The 24,819-nt window shown below is 43.1% G+C and overlaps 1 protein-coding gene across 2 annotated transcripts in view; it reads right to left on the reverse strand.

Moving 5' to 3' along the window:
• AMBRA1 (autophagy and beclin 1 regulator 1) overlaps positions 1-24,819 on the reverse strand; it is a 134,448-nt gene that overhangs the window by 95,007 nt on the left and 14,622 nt on the right. The window contains exons 8-10 of one of the 2 annotated variants that reach the window (XM_065635468.1): positions 24,492-24,638; positions 23,179-23,333; positions 5,890-5,976 (exon numbers count right to left, since the gene is read on the reverse strand). In XM_065635468.1, coding sequence (XP_065491540.1) covers positions 5,890-5,976; positions 23,179-23,333; positions 24,492-24,638 — 389 coding nt within the window. Of the gene's footprint in view, positions 1-5,889; positions 5,977-23,178; positions 24,639-24,819 lie in introns of both variants that reach the window. The other variant, XM_065635467.1, reaches the window with a different exon arrangement.

A 24,819-nucleotide genomic window follows, 5' to 3' on the forward strand; every position in this document is an offset into this window, starting at 1 on the left:
TTTCCTACCCTGCATATATCCACAGCTCCTGGTACACGCTTTCTGTGACACAGTTACTCAGTATTAGAGTCCAGACACCTCAGATGCGTGAATAATAATTTCTTTAGCTTTATTTGGATGAGAATTTACTTCCAATTTGGGAGGAGGAAAGAAGATGACAACAACCCCCCTCCAAGTAATTAGACATTAAGATGTTTATTCTCTTAACTTCTAGCTTCCTTCTGCTCCTCCAGTCCATAGATGTGGTTTTGTTCTTTGTTCAATTCAAGTTACCAGACTGGTACTTCCCAGCATCATGGCAATACAATCTCATTTCCTGCAAAGGCACCACAGCAAGAGACTGATAATGGAAAGATCAGCCCTAATTTTTAATCTACAAATGAAAGCGTGAACAGCTTTAAACAACAAAAAGTAAAACAAAAATCCTCAACTGAACAGTGAATTCCAGGGCACAGTCTAGAGATGAAAACGTACTCCTTTGCAATCACAAAGAGAGGTGGCCTATCTGTCTTATAGGAATGCTATCCACCTTCAGAACAGAGTTTCAAGTTAAATTTGATTTACAGTGGATCTCACCATCAGCCATGAAGACTCTTAACGATATGTTTAAATTTACAGTGACCAACACCACACATTTTCACTGTGTTATACAACCACCAGCAACAAAAACGCAACTCCATAATTATCTCTGATAATATGATTGTTAGAAGAATTCTCATTTTTTCTCCCTTCTAGAGCTGTGCTGATTCTATGGGAATGTACTGGGAATAAGATTTTCCTTATATATGGATAAGTTTTGCATCCACAACAGCAGCAATCACACCAAGCCTGATAAAGTGTTCTGCTACCATCCCTAAAGTCATATTTCAATGGAAAATTACATTTAATAATATTTCTAGAGACTGCTCCCTTGAGCTGCATGAAAGAAATGTACTAATTCTTCAAGGGATAGATTGTATTAATGTTGTTCTGGCTGCAGACACCCATCAAGGACATTCAGTCTCCCATCCCGCCCTACATTGAGGGCATATAAGCAAAAAAGGTGACAAGAAAGAAGGGATTGCAAGTCATGGAGGCACAACAAGAGAGCATCTTCCCCAAGGTGAGCTCCCTGTACCCTACCAGGCTGCCATCTCGGCAAAGAGGCAAGTTTAGCAGACAGACTACAGGCTCAGAGGGTCTAAAACGGTAGTCAACAAGCAGCAAAAGGGTAAGGGGAACCACACACTCTGTTTGTTTTAGATTCCTCCTGGATCTTTTATGCACTGTTTGATGAATTAAATTTGTTCATGCTTATAGAACGTAAGAAGGCTTTGCTGTACAAACACAGCACTTCTCTCTACTCCCCTGAAGTCTTAACAGGCCAAGTATAAAAAAGCAAGACATTACAGCAGTGTACTCATAAATGAGGAGCTGTTCTCTTCTTTGGCCTTTTCCATAAGCCAAAGTCTCTGCATATGCCTAGACATAAGTCTATGGTATAATATGTGCACACAAAAAAAAGGAACGTGGAAACAAGGCAACACTGGAAAACACGAACAGTGGTCTCATCAGTCCAGCAATGTAACCACTGAAGCTTTTTTCTTTGCCAATATCACACCAAGGGAGAGTTTTACAAAAGGATATGAAGAATGAGTTTTGCAGACATTTAGTCTTCTCAAATTATGCAGCACATCACAAGAAAAAACACAATGATGCTTGTTAGAAGAACAAGTAGGCAATAAAGATTGGCCATAATGCATGATGAGATGCCAGATTCAGCTTCCTGACATCACATGGTGTGCAGCCTGGATAGTCTGTGAAAAAGATTTCCAAAGAGAAGACAAGAAGCTTAAATCTGGTACACAGACAGAAAGGTGTGAGGGATAAAGTACAAAAGGGCAGGAGAGAAACATACTCAAAGCAACAGGCTATAGAATTAATCTTTGCAGATGAGAGCATGCAGGGGACAAAAAATGCTATTTGTCAGGCTGTATCTGTGTTTGGAATACAGTTATGACACAAATCAGAACCAGAGCTGAGAGCCAGCATAAGAGATTTTGCTGTCCTGGAGAGAGGAGAGGCCTGCAAAGCAGCATAAGAAACACTGGTTAACATGAAACATCAGTCAGCTACACTGAACGTGTATATATATATCTATATATATACACACACATATATACATACACACACACACACACAACTGTAAATCAGCCCCTGACCAAAGTTAGTCTACCAGCTGGCTAAACACATGCCAGTCACAGAAGGCTGCCTAGTCCATTTACTTCTCACCTGTGCTTCTAATAAAGCAGTGGCAAAACACAGACAGAGGTTATCCAGTAACTCTTAAACTGAGTTTGCGTTCACAGGACAGTATGTTGTATTTGACTACACCACAGGAGCTAAATTAGCCCAGTCTCTGAGGTGACTGGACCCCAGCCTCTCCTCCTCTGAACCATCTGCTTCCGCACACGATCGCCACAGCACAAGGCACTGAGTGGGAGAAATGCTGCACTGCAAAAACCAGAACTGAACAGCTTCTGTCTCATCCAACAACTGTGTCAGCGAGAGGCTGTGCGTCCTCCAGGCACACAGTACTGCTGGCTGGCCAGCAAGAAGGGGAACTGAGGGAAGGAAATGTTTTGCTAGCATTAGTAAGGTTCAAGTATCTTGCTCTAAATGGCATCATGTGTACTAAAGAGCGAGCTACTACATAGCATAGTGCCCTCAGCTACAGCCAGATATCCAAACCAGCTGGCTGTATTTATGGCAACATGAAAATTTTTACACAAAGGCTGCTTGTCTTCATCCTCCCCCATTTTAGTATCTTCTAAGGAAGTAAATATGTTTTTAAAAAAAAAAAAAAAAAAAAATCACAGGAACACCAACGAGAGTCTCTAGACCCAGCTCCTCAGAAAAGCCAGATACTGGTGTATCTGTATCCAACAGCATAATAGTGCCATGCAGACCCTCCCATTTCCTTAACATTCCAGAAGTACTGACACCACTCACCAACTCTGCCCTGATGCTGATGGCCAGGACATTTACTGACATTATTACAGCTCACACCTCTAAATGTCTCTCAGCCATCAGACATGTTCTAAAGGGGTTTCCTGACTGGTATCATTAATTTCCCTGGTGATGTCTATGGTGGCATACCTACCACCAGTCCGTCAGCTGAAGGCAACGCTGGTAGCAGACATCAACTTTTAGTTGCTTCCATTCCACTTCAACTCACAGGCAACATTCAGCCTGGAGGTCTCTCTCCCAGTAACATTCTAGCAGCTAAATTTTTCTTCTAGAGACTTATCTACCAAACATCCTTACGATGCTTTATATATACAACCTGTGAGCATATTTTCGAGTATTTCTATTAAAAAAAATTAATATAGGTGTTCTTCAATTACAGCTTTATTTGTTTTCTCTGTAGATTGCTTTCTGAGCTCAGTACATATGGAAACTGTGGAGAATGACAGAACAGCCAAGCTGACTATAGAGAAGTTCAGCAAGGCCACCGAGAAAGACTGCTGCAGTCTACATCAGAATATTCATTCTAAATGTGAGGGAACTTAAAAAAAAAAAAAAGTTCTCCCTGCCTCACTCCTGACCTAGGTTATTCAAATATAGCACCATTACGGACAGTAGATGCAAAACCAAAACATGCACACATGCTTGGTCTTAAGGAGGTTCACATATTTTTAATATATATTTAAACACATACAGACACACAGATGATTATTTCACCTTTCTTTCACTTTTCCACTTTATTTAAAAATATCTGAAAGCCATAACTTTCCATTACAAGCTTCTGATGCTACAAAAAACTCAAAATGCAATAACACTCCTTTTAATCACATCCGCAATTTCTAACAAGTGAAAAGGTCACTCAGAAAGATCTAGCCTAGCACAACAGTAAGGTTTACCGAAAAAGACTCTAATCTTACCCCATTCAATCTTCCAGCTCATGCTGATTATGCATCTATGAAACTCATCCTCTGAAAAGGACAGTGACACTTACTGGAACAGATTAACCCTCTTAGAAGTTTCAACACTCTCTTCCAAAGCTCCTTATAAACTCAAGCTACTATGGCTTCTACCACAACCTAAAACCACTTGAAGAGAATCGTATCAGTTAAAAAATGGCTTCAAGCAGAAAAATATTGTTGACAATGCTCCTTATGCCAGGAAATGTCTCAGACATTGATCCCTTTCCATACATTTTATTGAGCTTCATCATAGCAGAGATCTGGCAGAAGGAAAAAAAGAATTCAGTAACCTAGGCAGGCCCTCCTCCTCTTCTTTTTTAAAAGGCAGCTCCCGGAGAGCCAGAATCTCTGTTCAATAAATCTGCCTGCTTTGGATTATGCATTGCAGAAATAAGGAATGGTGCATTTTCAGCCATTTAGCAGCTCTTGTCATTCATAAATTGACCTGAATGTAGTAATACCATTTAATTAACATTTGTAAAATATCGTTTTCATCTTTCCAGGTAAATTAATCCATTTACCTGTCATTTAATCAATTGCCATCCAGAAAGCTTTTACATTTATCAGCATCATTCTGACATGCAGTCGCCAAGACCTTCTGCAGTTACCTGGTTTAGTTTCACCATGACCTTACATGTACTTAGTACACCCCACCTTACTTTCACCTCACTACAAACAGTTTTATTTACATCATTCCTGAGCCTTTGAATTATCTTTCCTAAGTGACTTTGTTCACAATAAATGGAAAAAAAGCCTAATAAAAGATTTGCCTCTACAAGGCTTTATTTACCGAGATAGTTAGCAAGAAGTTATTACCAGCCTAATTATACTGTGTGGCCACTTTGCAACATAGCCTTTTATTTCAGAACTTGTACTCAGAGCATCATCTGTATAAAAATGCAGATTTTGTTAACGATGTAAAAAATAACAAGAAAAAACAAAACAAACAACAGCAACCAATACCACCAGCCTCCTTCAGCAACTTATTTAATTTTCATACACTGGTATTCCTGTACTCTGTGATAAATCCTAGTAGCCTTCAATTCATGCAGCTATGCCAGAGGTTCCTTAAGAGGCTAAATCAGTTATATTTTACACTTACTGAATTTTCCTCATTCATAGCTTTGTTAAACCGATCTAAAGAAAGCTTATTTGTCACAATTTATTCTTTGAAAGCTCGCAAAGCTGCTTGCTGTTCACAATTCTATCATTTCTTCTGACAGAGTCTGTGGGTCACATTATCCCATCTGTTTCCTTCTTAATACACTAAGTAGAAATTGCAAAGATCAGTCCTTTCAATTTTTGTTAACTCTGCCATATTTGCTTTTTTCTAGTCCTCTGAAACACACCCACCTCTTCTGGAGATTAAGCAGCACTACAGGTGTTTCTGTGTCTAATGTCAATGATTCATGACTCCTCAGAAATAATTGTCAGTATTTTTTTCTTAGTTAAGTATACATAACATTCTGGTTAAGGTGTCTCATAAGGATACATTCATGGAGACATTCCATTCTTCCAAGCACACTGTCTGCTCACACCAGCTCGTAATTGCCTTTACTGCATTCTCCCTTACTTCTGAATACACTATTTGTTTTTTCTTCATTTTTCTTCAAAAGAGATTTCAAATTTATTCATAAAAATCTCATTTACTGTTGGACCTGCTTGCCACCTAGTGTTCTCCATCCCAAATGATTTCAGGAACCCTTATGTGCTTACTCAAACAGCAACTTCTTCCCCTTTTCCCAACTCTCTCCCAGACTTAACAGCATCTGCTCATTTGGTTTGCACCCTGCCCCCATGTCACATCATTGAGGAGGAGACAGGCTCAATATTAGGACTATTCCCAAAGGATTCAGTAAGATATACCAAAGTTATGCTTTTGTCTATGAAACTTAAATGCCTTTATATGGCATTTAGCTCTTACCTGGCTGGATCTGGGTAGATAGGATGTTCCCTGGACCCTGCTCCATCGTAGCGAGATAATGAAATGAGGGAAGACTCCAGCAACCTTCTAGAAAGGAAAAACAAATGACAAAGTCAAAGACTACTCAGGAACATCCCCCCTATTTATGTCCTACTTTCTGAAACTTCTTAAGACTATTAAGACTATTTCTACCATCAGTGCAGAGAATCCTGCAACATACTGAACCACTCACTGATGGCATAAGTGTCTTCACCACATAGCTATTCAAAGTGCAATATTCTCATTACACGGGAGAAAGAATACCTCGAGTAAAAAAGAAGAGTGTCCCAAACCCACTTCCAAGTTTCAAGAGAAAGACACAGATGCTCTTTGTCCTTTGGAGACAAGCCCACAAACACTAACACTGCATTAGCCATCTGTGAAATTCTTACCTACTCAAAGGTGGCTATACAGGGAATGAGCCGAGGAACACGGGACAAAGAACACACCTCGGCGTCTGGACTTCAAGGGTACAGCTGGTGTTTTTCACAGTAAAAGAGTCAATCTTAGGCTCAGAAAGAAAGGTTTTCAGCTACCAAAAAAATGTTCATTTCCTCTGTATCTTAATCAGTCACAGGGCGAGATACCAAATATGCACTCAAGAAGTAAATGTATGCAAATGCAGCCAGACAGCTTGAATATGTGAGAAGTGAGTCTGAGTCATGAAGGCAGCAGAATCAAAAGTATACAGCAGGAACATGTCCTCTACCCTGGCTTCTACATCCACCTCTATCTAGCTTCTTGTCATAAAGCAGAGGATGCCATTGTTTCAAGACTGACTCGTTCAAGCTTGTCGCAGCCATTAGATTAACTTAAGAGAGATGATTTGGGGTGGGTGTGGAGAGTGGAAAAATCAACTGCCGAAGTTCCTAAGGCTACTAAGCTCCCTTTCAAGCCTTTTTGCCTCAGAACTCCTGGTAAATTCTGTTTTCCAGTCTTCGTAACTTAATGAAAATTCTTGTGGTTTGAAAATCAAAGAGGTCCAACACCACACCTGTTCTATTCACCCACACACATAATTGGTGAGAAAGATTTGAACCTACACTCCTAATTCACAGTTAGCATTTGCAATGCAGGACAGCAAGAATTAACACAGGAAGCAGAAAGAAGGATCAGACATAATCCAAGCCAAACTTCCCATTTCTAGTCAGATAAAGACAGTAGAAATGCAAATGAGACTTTTTTTTTCCAGCAGTTGTCCCCCCATCAGGATCTCAAGACAACTTTTCACTGCCTTCCAGCAACAAAAACCCTTCAATTTTACATGACAAATCTAGAATACAGAAAACAACGAGAGATCGTTACAGTTACTTGGAAAGGCATATATCAGTTCAAGAGACTCAGTACTTGCTGCAAAGCACTGGGACTCTACAGAAGGCAAAAAATCCTGTCCTCTCTGGCATGAAGTTGCTTGGCAACCATTTGTCTTATTCAAGAACAGTTATTAAATCTGTTAAACTTTGCGATCAATTAATTCCCCAGGTTATTGAGTCAAAAGCTCTAACCTTCAACACTGCTAGATATTAGGAATCCCTTGGCTCCCCAGAAAGTTATCATGCTTCAATCCTGCCTCACCAAACTCTCTCTCCTGCTCCAAATATGTAAGTCGATACATGCAAAACCAGCTAATTCAGAAGAAATGGTGCAACTGCTTTTTGAGGTATACCTTAAGTCTCATACCTATGAGGCAGACTTAGCACCTGCATTGTATATAAACTGCTTTTATTCCTTCTGGGCGCAAAAGTAGAGAGATTAAAATCAGTAAAAGGGAAATTCTACCTGTTCAGTCAGCTGGCCCCTTTCTACACGACTGGCTCAGATTTCAGAGACCGCAACGCCAACACACTTTTTAGAAGTCTGCTCTTCAGAGTGCTCATGCAGAGCACTCCAAAACCAGCAGTTTGCAAGCAGCCTGGATATGCCAAAGCTGCCACCCTACTGCACCGTCCTGCCTCATCACCGGACTTAATCGGGGAGAAAGAGCCCCCACAGCACACAGATCCCGGCAGGGCCACAGCCCTAGAACCAGCAGCTGCCTCCTTACGGGTGTGAGCAACCTGCACACAACACAAGTGGCTTCTTTGGTGCCATTTCCCTGCAGTGCCTACGGTGTCCTGACAATGTGCACACACAATCACCAAACTCATCATCCTTGTCAAAAGTCTTGGTGCCTACACACTACACAGGCTGCCCTCTCTCCCAGCCTTTCAGTGTCTATCTATCTAAATGTCTATCTATCTAAATGTCTATCTATCTAAATGTCTATCTATCTAAATGGCACAGAAAAAAAATGAGCGTCACAAGGGAAGATGACCAGTACATGCTGCATAGCCCAGCAGGCTCTGTTAGAAAGGAGTCTCCAGGTATTCTCCAGCCATATCTCTCTTCTCAGCTTTGGAAAGGCTGGCAATTGCCTGAGAAGAGCACTGACTTAGAGGGATCACCTTCGGAAAGCAGCCAGCAACTGCGTGGAAGGAAATCAAAACAAATACCAAGCAGAGGGCAGCAGAGGGGTGTGGAAGCAGGAGCAGGACACAGGTAGTAAATCATTGCAGGTCCGCCAGAAGTCCTTCTGCTTGGCTCGGGAACAGCACTTCAGGGAATCTACAGTTCTCACCTCTACACCCCACCTGATCCTTGAAATAAATACCTGAAGAGCCTTGCTCTACCAGCTACGTAGCACCTCAGATGAGAGCTGGTATATGTTACTTCATTAAAACACAAATCAACAGTTGCCTGAGTCACAGGATGGTCACGTATCCAGGTAAACAGACTTCACAGCCCTGTGATTTTAATCCAAACAGCCTGCACGTCTACCCCATGAAGCAGCAGGAGCTGCTGCTGCTATAGGAGCACCTCCTTCCCTGAAGGGCTCCCTGAGAAGACCAGTAGTTAGGGGTTTGTGGGGAGTGGGATGACTAACCCACTCTTCTAAGCACACTGCCCAGGACTGCCCTGGCCGAGTTGAATGGTCTCAGCTGAGACGGCCGTTCCAGCAGGGCCTTCCATGCCTGCCAGCCCAAACTCAGCTCCTGCACTATCCACAGCAAGACACGCAAGCCACACACTAGGGCCACGTTTAGATCAGGTGGACAAAGATAAATCAGCTAACAGTAACTGCTAAAAGCTACAGCTGATTTTAAGCCTGACTGGTAGTTCTTAATTGTCCTACAACTGTGCCCTCTCAGATCACAGAGCAACGAACAGGTGGATATAAATACACATAGTAGACGAAAAACCAAAACAAGGCAACAGGCAATCTCATGAGATCCAGATGGACCATCTCTCTGCTTAATGCTCCAAAGAATAACAATATCTTTACTGAAACCAGAGTACCAAACACAAAATCTATTACTTAACTAACTCAATTCTAGACTGAGGCCTTGAGGCCCAAGTTACAGATTCGAATGCATTTGATACTGACAAATGGGTTCAATAATAGATACTGTAAACATCATATATAATAGACTATAATCGATGCTATAAACATAAAGTGTCACATCTGTGACACTAGTAGTGTAACCTACTGCTGAAAAGTTAAATATTTTTAAAGTAAGTCACACTGTACTCTATCAAGTCTTAGGTGCCACATTCATATATGCTTTTGCCACCCAAAGTCCCAGAGAGAGACACAAACTATTTGTTTTCCATAAACGCAAAGTGTGATGTAGCCCAATAACCTACCAAGGTAAATGTTGAGGTAGACAGCATTTCTGTCAAGGAGGTTAAACATAATCTATGGATGAACAGGCGTAGCTCTGTTACAGGGAAGCACTAGCCACTAAACATTGAAGTTTCCAACAGAGAAGCATGCAAAAAGGAGAACAGAAATGCATATTGCTTGCATCTCCTTTTGAAACATTTCAGTAGATCATGCTTCACTCCTGAGTCCTTTCGGGAGCTTACAGCACACTCTTCCTCTCCCACACCCCCAATTTTTGCTACCCAGATGTATAACAGGCTAACTAGGCTCTGTGGAAGCAGTTGCTCCACTACCTCTGTCTAGACAATATGAAATTGTCACAAGTGACATCTAAAGTACAATTAGCAGAGAAACTGCAATTTCCACTCTCCTCCCCCGCTCGCCAAGAAAAAAAATTTAAAAAAAAAAAAAAAAAAAAATCACACATTATCATCCTCCAGGTTGTCAGTCAATGCCGCAATAATGAAGATTAAGTTTGCTCACTCGAAGAGATGCTTCTGGCCCAGCTTGCTAAAATAGGAGGACAGGGAGTGTAGTTTTTTGTTGGCTTATTTTTTTTATTAGAACTACTACAAGAAGATATAAATTGCCTCTTGAGTTCAGCAGCACTGAGGTATCAGCAGACTCCCTTTCTGTGAGACTTTAGTAGCTATGGAACCACAGCTCTATACTCATTCTGTTATCCTGGTTTTGCAAACCACAGCAATCGCTAGAGACGGGAAGGGAAGCAAGGTGCAGGTTATAGGGCACCTTTAGACAAGGGAAAGAAAAAGAAAGTGCGCACACACAAGACACTACAAGCAGAAAATGGAAATTTCTCAGGAATGAAGCAGCTGAATGCCAGAAGCTGCAGCTTGAGAGGGAAAAAAAGCCATGAAGCAACCTCCTCACAGCACATCAGCCATTGCACTATACCCACACCCTCCCCACGGGGGCGAGGATCACCATCAAAGCCTCTTGGGACAGAGTGACTCATCTCAGCAGGCTTTGAGAAGATAGCTAAATGCAGAAAATTTAACTTCTCAGTAACAATTTCTAAGAATAAGCAATTCCTACACTACATCTTAGATTTGCTGTCACAGCATGCACATTACTGAGCAGTGCTACTCCAAACAACACCGAGGGAAAGGCTTCCGCCCCATCCACAAGGTAGGCAATAACAAACAGCACTGAGGCTTAGTTTCCTTAAAATTAAAAGGGTGTTCAGTCAGCTGACACCCTCCTAAGCTGCTGCTGCACACCAACAATCAGAGCAAAACAGTAACATGAAGGAAGCGCTCCTGCCTCTCTCACAGTCCCAGCCTTCAGTGATGAAGAGGGCCTAAGAGCAATTGATCTTTATCCTTTGAAGCAGAAGTATATTGGCAACTCTGGCAGCTTCTGTGAGTTTCCTCCTCGGGTTTTATATCTGCCCTGGAAAGGCTTTTATATTCCCTACTGCCCATTTGGAGGTGAAATTACCACACTACTTCATATTACATGCCTTTTTCAGCCCTCTGAATTACTGCCAGCAGTCAGCTCTTCTGAGTGCTCATCCCTACAGACATGCTCCTGTGGTTCCTCATGGGAACGTACAGAACAGTGACATCGATAATCTCCTTTTTATGGTGGGGCAATGTTTAACCTAAAGATAACAAGAAAGCTAAAGCGTAAAGACAGCTAAATGTTCTCCAGCTGCCCAACAACACTGCTACCCTCCCTTGAATCCTAAGCCCAATTATTAACTGTTAACAAGCCAAATTAATACTTGGAGATCAATTATAGCCTCAACAGAACACCAGAAAACTATTCTAAACAAAAAAACTCAACCAACATGGGCTTTTTTCCCTTCCCTTTTCTCAGCATAGGGAAAATTATTTCAGACATCTCTCTATTGTGTTGCCTACTTTGAAAGAGCAACTTGAAGTCATGTAACCAGAAACCATCAAGCGTTTTGTTCCATAGCTTCATTTTCCATAAAAGTTTTGTAGTTCTCGTCACACAGAAAAACATTATTGCTATCACTAGTTTCATATTCAAGCTTAAAATAAAAAAGCAATCAGTATGCAGTTCCAAAGATTGCTTGAAAAGACGATTTCTAAAATTAAGTGCTTAACATAATCTGCTCCGATACCTCTAAGTTAACATTTCAGCTTTTGCATAGTTATGGTTAGACACATTCAGCCTGGCATCAAAGCTGAATTAAGACAGGTCAGAAGCAGATGATCAGAAGAAACAGTCAAACAAAATGGTCAAACTTTTCCTAGAACAACTGTAACTGTCTACAAGAGACAGATATCCTGAGAATTTAGTACTGATAGAAACCTCAACACTCACTTTTGCAGTTCTCCAAGTTAGTTCTTCCACGCCTTCATTCGTATTTTTGCCATAAATCTCATCCTCATTGAGGATCCAAAGTTTGTGGCTGCCTTTCTTATGAGTATCCAAGCCCTGTAGTGCATTCTTTTCGTCACCTTTTTTTTTTTTTCTTTTTTAAAGTTACTCCACTAAATGAACGACCTTTGCAATAAAGTTTACTTTCTTTAGGGAAAACAGTAAGTGCAGAGATGTAATACGTGATCACAGACACATTCCAAACAATGCTTTTGTAGAACACTTTGGCCTGTTTGTGAGAAAGTGTTTGTGCTAAATCTGAAGGGCAGACAGGGACAGAGAAGGCATCCTTCGCAGCTGGAGGTGTGGAGTTGTCAGAGAAGCCGGTTTGATATAGGACAGCAGTTTTCACAAAAAACATTCTTCCACCTTCACTGATTCTGGGTAAAAATTGTGAAGAAAACAAACTGTATGGATTTCTCAGTCAGAAAACAGAGATTGCATCAGGTCCTCAGCCAGGATGGAAAGGAGTACATTTGGGAAGGACTGCAGGGGAAAGGAGCACAATTACACGAAACAAAGAACTGTAGGTAAGAGTTCGAACAGCAGAAACAAGAACTGGGATTTGAGTTCTCCTAATCACAAGGCAGGGAGCATAATCTCAAGAAGAACATGGTTAACTCTTTAAAGTTTACCTGCTTTAGTTTAACTAGAAAGTAATATCACATGATGAACTGTGCTATTACTGCAGTTCTGCTCCGGGAGTAGGAACTTCAACCTCCATTTACCACCTGATGCCACAGGCGCTATGCAGCACCTCTGGAGCTCATCACAGAGAAGGTCAACAGCTCTGAGGAAAATGACAGATTTTTTTTTAAGTGGACCCAAGGTCACACTGTTAATCTGTCACTTCACCTGCTAACAAAGGCCATGCATCAGAACAAAAGATGAGTGAGCATTATGCAGAGGTCCTCATCATAACAGCACCCAGGGAATGATTAATGCGTTATTTACATGGACAAGAGGAAGCACACATCCGTGATAGACATTAAAAGGGTCAAGAGCAGCTATGACAGCATTGATTAGTTTGGCAATAATTCCAACATGAAAAGAACGATGAAAGATCTTGCACTTTCATTTTGCAGGGGCAAAACTTGAGGGGCAGGGAGAGGAGATGAAATTTAAATCAGTTCAAGCTACTGCATGTGCTGTTTTGCTCCAGAGTGGCAGTTTTATACCAGTGTTCAGAACGGGACAGGCACCTCAGCCAAGCTGAAGACAGACACTGCATTCCTCAGTTCCTCTAGGCCCTTAACAACATGCAATTATATCAGAAATTCAGCTGGAGGGAATCAGTTCCTAGTCATCATGGTGATGATAACAGGCTTGAAAGCATGGCCAGAACATAGCCACCATCAGCGTGCAGACAGCTTTACCCTTCTGAGGTCTCTTCTACCTACCTTCATATGTATAATGTCTGCTTCAAATTCTCCTTGTTCTGGCAGTTCCCAACACCACAGACTGTGTGGACAGCAGAAATCTCTGCTTAACCATGCACGCAGATCTGCATCAGCTTCTGGAATAATTACATAGGGCTCCTGCTTCTCCACAGGGAATTGAAGAGGAGGTGTCTTTCCTGAGGGGGCAGAAGCTGTACTGTTATCTCCATAGGCTTCTAAGGCTTTGAAAACAGGAGGCCCCACCGCACATCAGTCACTTCCCTTAAAATGATTTTGTTCAGGCTGGAGTAATGAATACAGGTCAACAGATGACCAGCAGGGTAGTTCAGCCACTTACCCTAGCCCTCCTGCTTCATGAAGACAGGGGAAGGATTTGATACCAATGCATTTCAAGCAGAAAAATGAGTCAGTTTCCTGGCAGATAATGAACCCTGTTTATTCACAGCCTTCAGTTCCAGCAGGTGCTTTCTCAAGAAGGGCAAGGGAGGGAGTCAGTTACATCAGCACACAAACAGCCATTTGGCACAATCAGTTAAATATGTATGTGGAAAATGTTTAAAATGCATGTTAGCTGTTCAACAGACCAGAACGGCTCAACTGGAGAAATCTATAGTCATCACTATTTTGGTTACAGTTGTATTACTGAGTCAGATCACAGGTCCCTCTCTCTCCTCATGCTCCAGGCCCAGACAAGTAGATGCACACTGCTCTACTGCAAGTTCTCCAGCACAGATTCTGTAATAAGGAGCAAATAATTGGATGAGGGCACTTTGTTGCCAGACACACCATGCTGTGTGCATTTATAAAGAGCGTGAAGAATGAGCGCACAAACGCAATATATGTGACTGCACGTCTAACGATTAAGGGGTTGTATTAGCATAAAAAAGAGGCACATTATACTGCCAACATCTCCAGCCCCTCCCCACACTGAAGCAAGCTACACAGAGCTTTTAGTTGAGCAAGCAAGCCTGAAATAGAAGGTCTGAGAGCCTGCCCATAACTTGTTTCTTGGCAAAAGGAACACAAAACAAAAACAAAACTCAGAGATTGTTTTAACACTGCCTCTCTGAAGCCAGACAACAAGCTCTAGGAATCACAGCTAGATAGCTTAAGCATGTCAAAGACAACTGTTAATCATAAATTGAGCATTATCCTCTAGACAGAATACTACAAGTACATTAACTACGCACTTAAGTAAAAAAATCAAAACAGGAGCAACTGTTTCAGGTCGAATGAGCTTGTCTGGACCTGGTGCCCATCCTGCAGCAGCTGGATCAGGAGGCCACAGGGAAGCCATGTGCAGACAGCACAGGAGACAGACAACCTAACAAAGGATGGCTTTCAGGAGGGGGAAGCTATTCACACTTCTTCCCTGTCTGTAGGAAAACTGAGAACTGATATATGTTTTATGGTATCCTCAAATAGCTATCTGTTTGAAGTCAGCCGTCTTTCAACTTCTAAGCAATCTGTGTTTATGTAATATCTTTGTTGTATGGTCATCTCATACAAGCTTTCCTCAAAAGGAAAAACAAACAAAAAAACCACCACCATCTCAAAACACAAAACAAACCACCCAACTCCAGATCTCATTACTCCTCAGTAGAAGCAAAAAAGTAAGTCAGTTTGGAAGCATGTACCTCTTCCATCCTCATTAAGAAACACCACTGGAATCCAATTTCAGCAAGGTGCCCCGCTGCCATGCCAGAGCAGGTGAATACAAAGCAAATGCCCTGAACAATCCCAGACACTTGTAGGGAAACAGGTCTCCATTCCCAGAGACTGCAGAGAAAAAAGTTTACCCATTCGTTTTATAGGTGAACTCCTTATTGCTAGGCCTGGACTACCAAAAAAACTGGGAGAAAGGAAGTGGTTTGACTAGGGAAATATTATTAAGGTATTTGAGAAAGCAGAGTTATTTCTTTACCTGCTTAATTTGCAAGTCAAACTACTGCAAGAGTAACATGGGGAAAAAAATATCTTTTTGTGTGCTACAGTCATTGCTGTATATTTAAATTCAGGCCAATAAAAGTAAAGATGACTTAAGCCTTTCTGCAAGTTTGGCGAAGACTGAATATGCTCAGCTTTCCAAAGTACTCAGGGAACCTCAGCAGCAGGGAGTGACCTCTATTAGTCACTGCAAGAGGGAAAGCACAATGCATCATTTTTTCCCCCACCAATTCTTACTAATGAAGTAAAAAGGCTCTCGCAACCTTACATTATTCTTAAATAAGGAAACGAGCAAAGGCAGGGGGAAGAACCTTTGTGCAAAAAAACAGGCACTTCTTTCACTTGCTCTTCTACATAACAACTGCCATCACATTCAAGAGCTCAAACTTCTATCACGTCAGTAAAACAAAGCCTTTCCTGCCCACACAGAGAAGAGACCCACAGGCTCTGTCTGCAAAGAAAACTCACAAAGCTGGAAGGGTGGCAGCAATAACCTCAGAGCTCATGTAGACATCAACTGGCCATTTAGATATCACAGCAGCTTCTCCTACAGTTCAGGATGTGGTTACATTCTCATGATAAAACTGATTTGTATTTTTCATTTTTAGAAAAGGCCAAACAAACAATACTTGTCACATTTGTCCACAGCTTGCACATCTCACCCATCAACACAGCTAATTATCATGTCTAGATGTTCATGTCACCTGTGGATTATCACTTCACTTTACGTTTGGCACTGACAAATTAGGTTTCCATTCATTAATTCCTGAACAGGCTAACATTTCCAGAAATCATTCCCCCACTCCACAGTTTTGGCCTTCTCCCCTAAAGCCTCTTTCCCAACCACAAATCTGAACCTCTTGTCTCTGCCTGCAAACCCCTCCATAACTTCTATTTGTCCCACTGTTCCTCACTACTGAGATATTACTTATCTCTACCATCATCATTTTCAAGAATTGTAGAAAAGAATCTTTGGAATTATTTCTTATCACAACTGAAAACAGCATAGCATAAACTTTCCCAAAACTATTACATTACACATGAAGGCTACACGGTTTGCCAGAAAAATCCTCCTTTCCACAGCACAGGTGAGATCTACACGCCATAAGTTTAAACAAAATGCTGAGCCTAAAATACACTGCCAGGACGCCAGGCTAGTAAGAGTTTCCACAAGGAATGGGCCTGAACATAAAGGGCGGGGAAAGATGATATTGGGCAGGTCCACTTAGATTTGGCACAGGCCACATTCCCACTGATGTGCAGCCTGAGCAGCCAGCACCATCCTGCTGCCGCGCTTCTCCACAGCTCAGAGGTGTGACCTCCTCCTCACGTCCCCCTTCTTCAGTGAGCTCAACACACCACTGTCGCAACAGACATTAAATACTCAAATAAGGAAGCCACCACTGCTGTAAGCAATTAGGGAAAAAGATAGTAACGCTATCTTAAATCAAAAACCAGAGCAGCACATCAGAAGCTCAGGCTCCAGCAGGAACTCAAGAACAAGCTGTAAAAGTGACTACAGACTTTTCCATTTTACATACAGCACTCACCATTGCCAGGCAGGAATGGGAGTGTTCCTACCCTGTAACTCTACTTTAACCACAGACCGGTCCCAGTTAGACCACAAGTCAACACCATCATCTACAATTTACATCCGAACAGGCATCTCCTCGTGGCCCTGAGTAAGCCATGCCTATTTGCATCAGAAACAAAACCCAAACATATTCATGGGCATGCTTATGGAAAAGCCTAAAAATTTAGGTAATAGTTCAAGGCATACTTGAACAAGAAAATAAACACAACCCCGTGGAAAAGGTGGCCACCCAGACTCGGGTCAACATCTGCTAACCATTCCTCCAGAAAATAAGCGTCATGTTATGGAAGTCTTCTGAGGAAGGATGAGTAACCATTGAAATGCAAACAAAACCTCTGAGAAGGCAGACTGCCAAGAAAGGTCTGCTCCAGGCTTGGTAGGCAATGAGTCCAGTCGAATTCTGCAGAGTTGGTCTTTTACAGCTCTAACTCGGAGGCATTTGCATGTCAGAGAGACAAAATACCTGCTTCACCTCAAGGTTCACATCTGTCCCTTTCAAGCCCTTACAAAGCCAAGAGGATAAGCTGCTCTCTTGTTTGCATTCTGTACCAGAGCCATCTCCCCTCAGGATCCCCATTCATGTTCCCAAACACTGAAGAACTTGCAAATGTATGGTAACTAAGGAGATAAGCTGCAATTTAGGACTGGGAGGGGGGCGGTCCTCAAGATACCTGTTTTCTTTATACAAGAACTCAGAAACTTCCTGGTTCTGCAGAAGACAGAAAAAGCAAGGAGCAGAAGCAACATTACCCTCTTGTGGCAGCAAAGCGATATGGAAATGAAATCTGAGAAATTCAAAAGGGAACAGACGAGGCATTCCTTTCCATATGTGCTATATGTATAGAGAGCTACATGCTGCCAGAAGGGCCATCAAGGCTGAAGAGAGACATGATATGAGCTGGAGTCACTGTACTGCCCAGGCAAGTGAGAACGGTAGCATTGCTTCCACCCTGCTCCACCTGGTGTGGCTTCAGGCCTTCACATGCCTGACAAGACCAGGGCACAGAGGTCTGCATCTGGCTAACAGGTGAAGCCCCAGGGAGAGTGCTTATACCTTTCTAAGGGAAAGGCAAGACAACCAAACTCACATTCATGATCCCATAGTTTTCTCATCTCACCTAAAGAGAAATCCTAGACTGCAAAGTGTCACACAATCTTAGCTCAGGAAAAAAGACTGGGTTCACACTGTGTAGCAAGAATGCAGGCAGGAGCGACCTCAGTCCTCAGACACAAGCTGGCAGAATGAAAGACAGAAATTTGACCCTGGACCCTGTAGCATGGTTCCAGGGAAGCTGGCCTGCACGTGTTGCTTGCGCACACTGCATCCAACAGACTAAAACACATCAAAACGCAATGCCTCTGGTCAGCTGTGTGACTTCGGCGGGTCAATTATTTGCATAGCACTAGGGGCTCTGCACTGTTATACACTCACAAACAAAATAAAGGAGTTCATACAATTGTCCTCAGATAACACAAACTCCTCCACCTAATACACTCCTTCCTACCTGTGTACATGGCAAAACCATCACTCAGGACAGTTCAAAAGACTTCTCAGATTTTCAGATAACTTCAAGTCTATCTTGTCTGCCAAACTAAATAGGTGAAGCAAGGCGAAAGTATTATGCGTTCATAAGACATACGCACAGAAGTTACTCATATCACAGGCTACAGAATTTGACCTCTGTGGAATGAGTGCACTGGAGTGGTTAGAGAAGTTTAACATAATTACCAGACAAAGCTTCTTAATGGAAGAATAAGGATAATAAGCATTTCCTCATGAAAGACTTGTTTCATGTAAACCTGCCTGGCAATAGGACAGGGCTCATCTTTCATTTGCAGTAATTCATTCAAATCTCTAGTCAAAATACACAGGAAAACAATACCAGAGTTGCCCCTTTAGTATGTTTTAAGCAGCTAAATCTTGAATGCATAGGGGACAAGTTTCCCTTTGTGTATTTTTCTTTTTCCCTTTCTAGGGGTTCCACAGGTTAAGGCTTGAAATATATCAACAGGGACACACATGGCATTACTTGCTCCTTTCAGCCATTCTAGAAAGACTCTGGCCTGCGGTGCCATGCCAGAACCCAGAAACAACACTAGATTTAAGAACAGGATTTTCTTTTTTTGTGAAATAATACATTAGTTCTGTAGATATCACTTATGTCATATGAAAATAGCCAAAGAGGTAGCATTTGAAGATCTGGATCAGTTTCATTGGACAACATTGCAGTGTACCTGTCATTAACTGATGAGCTGAAATGTATTTCAATGGAGACCACTGCTAGGACTCTATACATCATTTTCTTGTTTCTCTCAAACAAGCAGCTGACTGGAAGAATCCTCTTTCATTCTCTGTTCAACTCTTCATTATCAACCTGAACTGGCCCCCACGGCAACAATGCCTTAAAGTACTTACAGGATCTTTTCCCTCACTACGATTACAGTATTAAGACAACGCTCCCTCAACCCATTTTTTAATTAACAGGAAGTTATAGAAAAATTAAACTAGCTATCATCTGTTGCTCAATTATCTTTCCTCCATCCAGATCTTGCCAACAGCTTCTATCACCAGTTTTATGCAGCACATTTCACGTGACAACTTCAGGGATTTCTGAAGCTCTTTTCACTTTGATGTTAGAAGTGAAGCAACGACAGAACCACAGGGGAAAACCCTACATTTGAATTAATGAAATCAGTGTGGAAAACCTCAGAAAAGTCGAAGCTCATTCTCACCAACTTCTTAAGGTAGACCATAAACCTTCCTCAGTTTCATACCTCACTGACGTAGCTTCAAGAAGCACACAACTCAACCCTCATGCTGCTTTCAGGCTAAGCTGAATGTGACAGGACTGCTGTACTGCTGAGGCTCTTGGTGACATGTTCCTCCTAATAGAGGTGCCAGAGCTGTTAGTCAGGAATAGCTTCCTTACATGCTTATTAATCCCTTCATGATTAGCCCAAGACAATTAGTCCAGAACCAGTAGAAAGAGCAGAATTCTCTCCCTACCCAGCTGACAGAGCTGCATCAACAGAATTCAAAGAATAGCTTTCATTAAACTACCTGTTAACTTAATTGACCCTCTATGGCAATGTCTTCCCAGCAAGCTACTTCTCAGCCAGGCAAGACAAGCCAAAGAACAGATCCTGCCCATGGACAAGGAATGAGAATATACACACACAGTTTCCAGGTCCAGCTTTTATCTTTTTTCAGCTGGCCTTGGTATATAGAGCTCTATTGCCCAATGAGGACACCTAATGGACAGACAAAGAAAAATCGAATATAAAACAAGTTAAAAGCAAATACACGGACATCCCCCAATGCTGAGAACTAACCTGAGGTCCATAGGTACATCAATTAAGTGTTTATGCAGTTACCACTTGTACCCCCAGGCTTGAAGGCTTACCTTCCCTCCTGTATTTCCCAACCACTTTCAGCATTACACAGCTGACATCTCATGAACCTTAGTCACCATCTTTGCACACTTCCGCGGCTGCAAAGGTCAATAGACATTTTGGACTCTGCTGTATGGGAATGGTTCCAGCACTTCCCATTGAGGGAGCGCACCCTAGGTCTGAGAGACAAGAATGCTGAACCTGAAAATGCTTATTCTATGCAAAAATTAGGTAAGTGGGTGCTTGCTGACTTGTTACTGCTTTATAAGGGAAAAAATATAATAAATTTGAGAAGGGCAAAAAATTACACTTGCAGGATATAGCTATCCCATATGCAGGGTTCCTTTTAGGGGGAAAGATTTCACAGAGGTCCCCACAAGTCCACCCAACACGTTTAACAGGAAAAGAGATTAAGTTTTACTTCAAGCAAATTGCCATGAGCAAATGAGACTGCTTACTGCTTCCAGCTTCCTTGTCTCACAACTCTACACTTACCTGAACTTCAGTTAGAAGGGAAGCAGAAGCTGCTGCCATGCATGTTCTTAAGAAAGGTCTGATAACAGAAGCAGGAGACAGAAAACAAAAGAAGCCCTACGAGCTTCTCGGCTATCTCTGCCAAAAGAGTTTCACTAAAAGTTTCATCTTGTGGGAATTCATCTGGGATTAAGCTCACGCATCAAACTGCACGCTCTAATGTTTCAAAAAAAAGCACCTGTTTGCACAGGTGACAGGTGGGCAACTAGCTCTGCACAGATGCTACAGCCACTGAGCAGGCAGCACAACCACCACGGGTGACAAGCTAAGTAATCCAGAGATTGGGTCACAGGACTCCAGCTGTTTGGCAGCAACTCATCTAGCTCCTGCACACCAGGGTGGACTGAGCTATACACCTTGGGTCATTTTTTCCTTTCAGTACTTAAAAGGGGTCTGTAAGAAACATGGGGACAGACTTTTAGTAGGGCCTGTTACAATAGGACAAGGAGTAATGGTTTTAAACTAAAAAACAGTAGATTCAGACTAGATATAAGAAAGAAATTTTTTATTATGAAGGTAGTGAGACTGGAACAGGTTGCCCAGAGAGGTGGTAGATGCCCCGTCCCTGGAGATATTCAAGGCCAGGCTGGATGGGGCTCTGAGCAACCTTATCTAGTTGAAGATGTTCCTGCTCATTGCAGGGAGGTTGGACTAGATGAGCTTTGAAGGTCCCTTCCAACCCAAACTATTCTATGATTCTATTTTAAAATTACACAACTCCCCCAGAAAAGACCACATCTACAGATCCCACCACACCTCACTGTCCAAATACATGCCAACAGCCTTGATCAATAAAAACATTATTTGCCCCCATTATTTCTGACACTACAGTGACTTAGTCCAGTGAACGAGCTACACAGTGGAGATGATATGAGCATGTACAGCTTGTACAGCTATTTCAAAAGCAAGTTAATGCAAGACTTATTCAAGTGTCATTTTAAAGCTAAATTTGTCAGCTCCTTCTCACCTCTCTACCCTTTAATAGGGGACTAGAGGATATCTGATTTAAATTAATGGCAGGTAAGTCCAGGCCCAAGAAAGAAGTAGTTACCATGTAATCAGCTTGAGATTCTCATTATGGCAGGCTATAAAAAAAAAAACTGGGGCAAGGATTTAGAAGCAGATGAATAATTTCATGATCACCACCACTTACTTGCTATGCAACTACAGCAACAAGAAAGGCAGCCACTGTTCCAGCCTTAGTATAATCAGCTTATCTGCAGGAAGAAGGAAAGAATTCCCTTTCCTCAGGCACTCCTGCGTACAAAGCCTCCTCAGCCAGTTACATCTGCATCCAACCTGGAAACGTTGCTTTCCTAAAGCACAGAGCGTCCATTTTGAAGAACCAGCAGGACTAGACCTTTCCTCTGACAAGTGCACAAACCACTTGACAGAGAGGATGTCAAACTGAAACCTAGTAGGGAAATCCTATCCCAGGTACCAATGTAGCTGAATCGTCCACACAAGCCGGTGGAGATACTTTCACAGAAAGCACAGGTCCTTCCTGGTACAAGTTTGATTTGGCTCATTCTGTTTCCTGTAACACATCTGAAGTTAAAAAAAAAATTCTTCCTAAAAAGAATCACCTTATTGAAAAAAGAATACAGCAGCGCCTAAAATTTTCAGTGACCAGCATGCCACCAACCAGCTCACCCTAGATTTGAGTCAATGGGAGCCACTTTCAAAACTTACCTCTCTATCAAAGGCAAGCAAACTGAATGGGTTTGGTCAAACACCCGCAACTAAGGTATATGCCCAAACCATTGACACGGAACTTGGACCTTTTTCGCCCTGTATGGCAACATCAAGGAAATGACTGTTAACCCTTCCAACTTAACCACAATCTCAATAAGACACAGCACTCAAGAAAGCAATTCTCACTACTTGTGTTCAGTTTTCCACGCCTACTCTGGGCAGATTCTCCATGTGCAGCATGTACGTGGCATGGGGCACAAAGAACAGCATAGCACATCTTGCGTTCTCACCCTTCTGCAGTGTCTGGGAAACACCAGGAGCACAGCCCACCCAAGAGATCTGCTGCCAGAGCCCATCCTTTTGCCTGTCCTACCATCCTCCTTTCCCATTGAGAGCTCTGGTGGTTGTCCTTACAACCTTCAGACACCCTCAAAACCTACCTGCAGCACAACAATGGCAGCTAAAATAGACATCAGTGCAACGTCTCTATTTTTATCTCCACAAAGAGCACACGAGAAAAGGTTTTTAACTCTGAAAATACTCAAAAACTCAGACTAGATGGGAAAGGTTTAAGAAAAAAATAGAGGAGGAAGGACAAGCATATATCTTACCTCCTGAGTGAATCCTCCTCTGAGCTTTCCTCAGGCATTTCCTGGTTTAAGGCCTCCTGTGATACATTCCCAGGTCTGCTTGAAGCCGACTGGCTGTAAACTCTTTCCCAATGCCCCGTCTCCTGGTTAAAGACCACTCCCACGGTCCTCTCCTCCTGCGGAGTGGAAGAGCTGCCCAGCTGCAGCCTGCTAGAGGCAGGAGCTCTGCCCTCGGTTCTCTCTGCAGGCTGCACCTGGCTGGTATTTGGAGGTACACCCTCAAACGTGCTTTGGACCTGCCCTGGTGTGTAGCTAGGCGTGCTTCTTTCCCAGCGCAGCGTGTCATTGTTAAAGGTCAGCAGGTTATGACAAGCGCGACAGCGGTTCAGGTGACCCCGGGACAAATTGGAATTGTTTTCACTGCTGTGTGGAGTCTGCTGATGGGAGGGACCCGGCCGATCAGGCTCAATGTTGTTGTTGAGCATTTCTTGAGCCTGTTGCGACTGGCTGGGCTCCCCACCAATCCCCTGATCTAACTCCTGAAGCCGGTCATATTCCAGGAAGAATCGCCTCAAATCACACTGGAGCTCATTACGGATGCTGGCCGGATTGCTCGGACCAGCGCTACCACCACTGTCCGCCTCAGCCCCGGGGGCCAGAAAGCCCCTCCCTTCTGTCGCAGAGGTATAGACCGATGCCTGGGAGCCTCCCTCCTGCTGCCTCAGCACGGACAGCAAGCTCACGGAGGAGGCACTGGTCCTAGGGGGAGGCATGGCTTCCAGCTCTGAGCGAGAGCTCATGTTCAGCACTGTCCTGGACCAGTCAGACCCACCTAAGCCCGAAGCCATCTCTCTCGCAGACTGTTGGTACCGGGACTGGTGGCCTGCCAAGGGCCCGCTGAGGGACCGCCGGGTGGGGCCCAGGCTAAGGTTGCGCAGGGTGTTGCCAGCAGTGCTGCTCTGAACTGTGCTGAAAGCAGAGGGCCTGTTAAGTATCCCCTGCTCCTCCTGCGCTACGGATGCCTGCTCTGGGGGTTGATAAGGCTCTGTCTGCACAGAGGAGAAGGAAGTGCCAGTGGCCCCAGAAGACGTGGAGGGTGCGTTTTCCTGGTGAGGGAAGAGAGAAGAAGGAAGTCTTGCACTAGAGCATCGGCTGCAAAGGCACAACATCCCCAGGTGCTGGCAGCACTCTGCTGTGGGGTAGCTGACACGCTCCCGGAGCCTGTTATAGACAGATGCCCTTGTGTTCTCACTGGCTGGAGGCGGAGGTGGTGGTGGTGGAGGCGGTGGAGGGGATGGGGTAGCAGAGTCTTGAACACTGTTTTGCTCTCCCACCTGTATGCCAGAGGAGCGGGAGGACAACATGTGCAGGAAGTTGTGGAGGAGGGGCGTGCGCCTCACAGGCTGAGACGGAAGGATAGCGCGCTGGCGATAATGAGGCATCTCTGTGCTGTCCACAGAGATCTCCACTTCCTCGTCGCTCTGCAGAAGGAAGCAATCAAAGTTCAGCCATCTCACAGCAAAATCCTATACCTCCAAATAAACAGCAGAAAGCCTGCTATCACCCCAGACGGATGAAAAGATGTGATAACTTCCTTCCTAGAGGCCTTGACTTGCAGGAAACCAGCTGACTCTTTATTTCGAAGTTCATTTTATGGATCCA

This window comes from Caloenas nicobarica, chromosome 5 (assembly GCF_036013445.1).
Source record: "Caloenas nicobarica isolate bCalNic1 chromosome 5, bCalNic1.hap1, whole genome shotgun sequence".
Classification (NCBI taxonomy): Eukaryota; Metazoa; Chordata; class Aves; order Columbiformes; family Columbidae; genus Caloenas; species Caloenas nicobarica.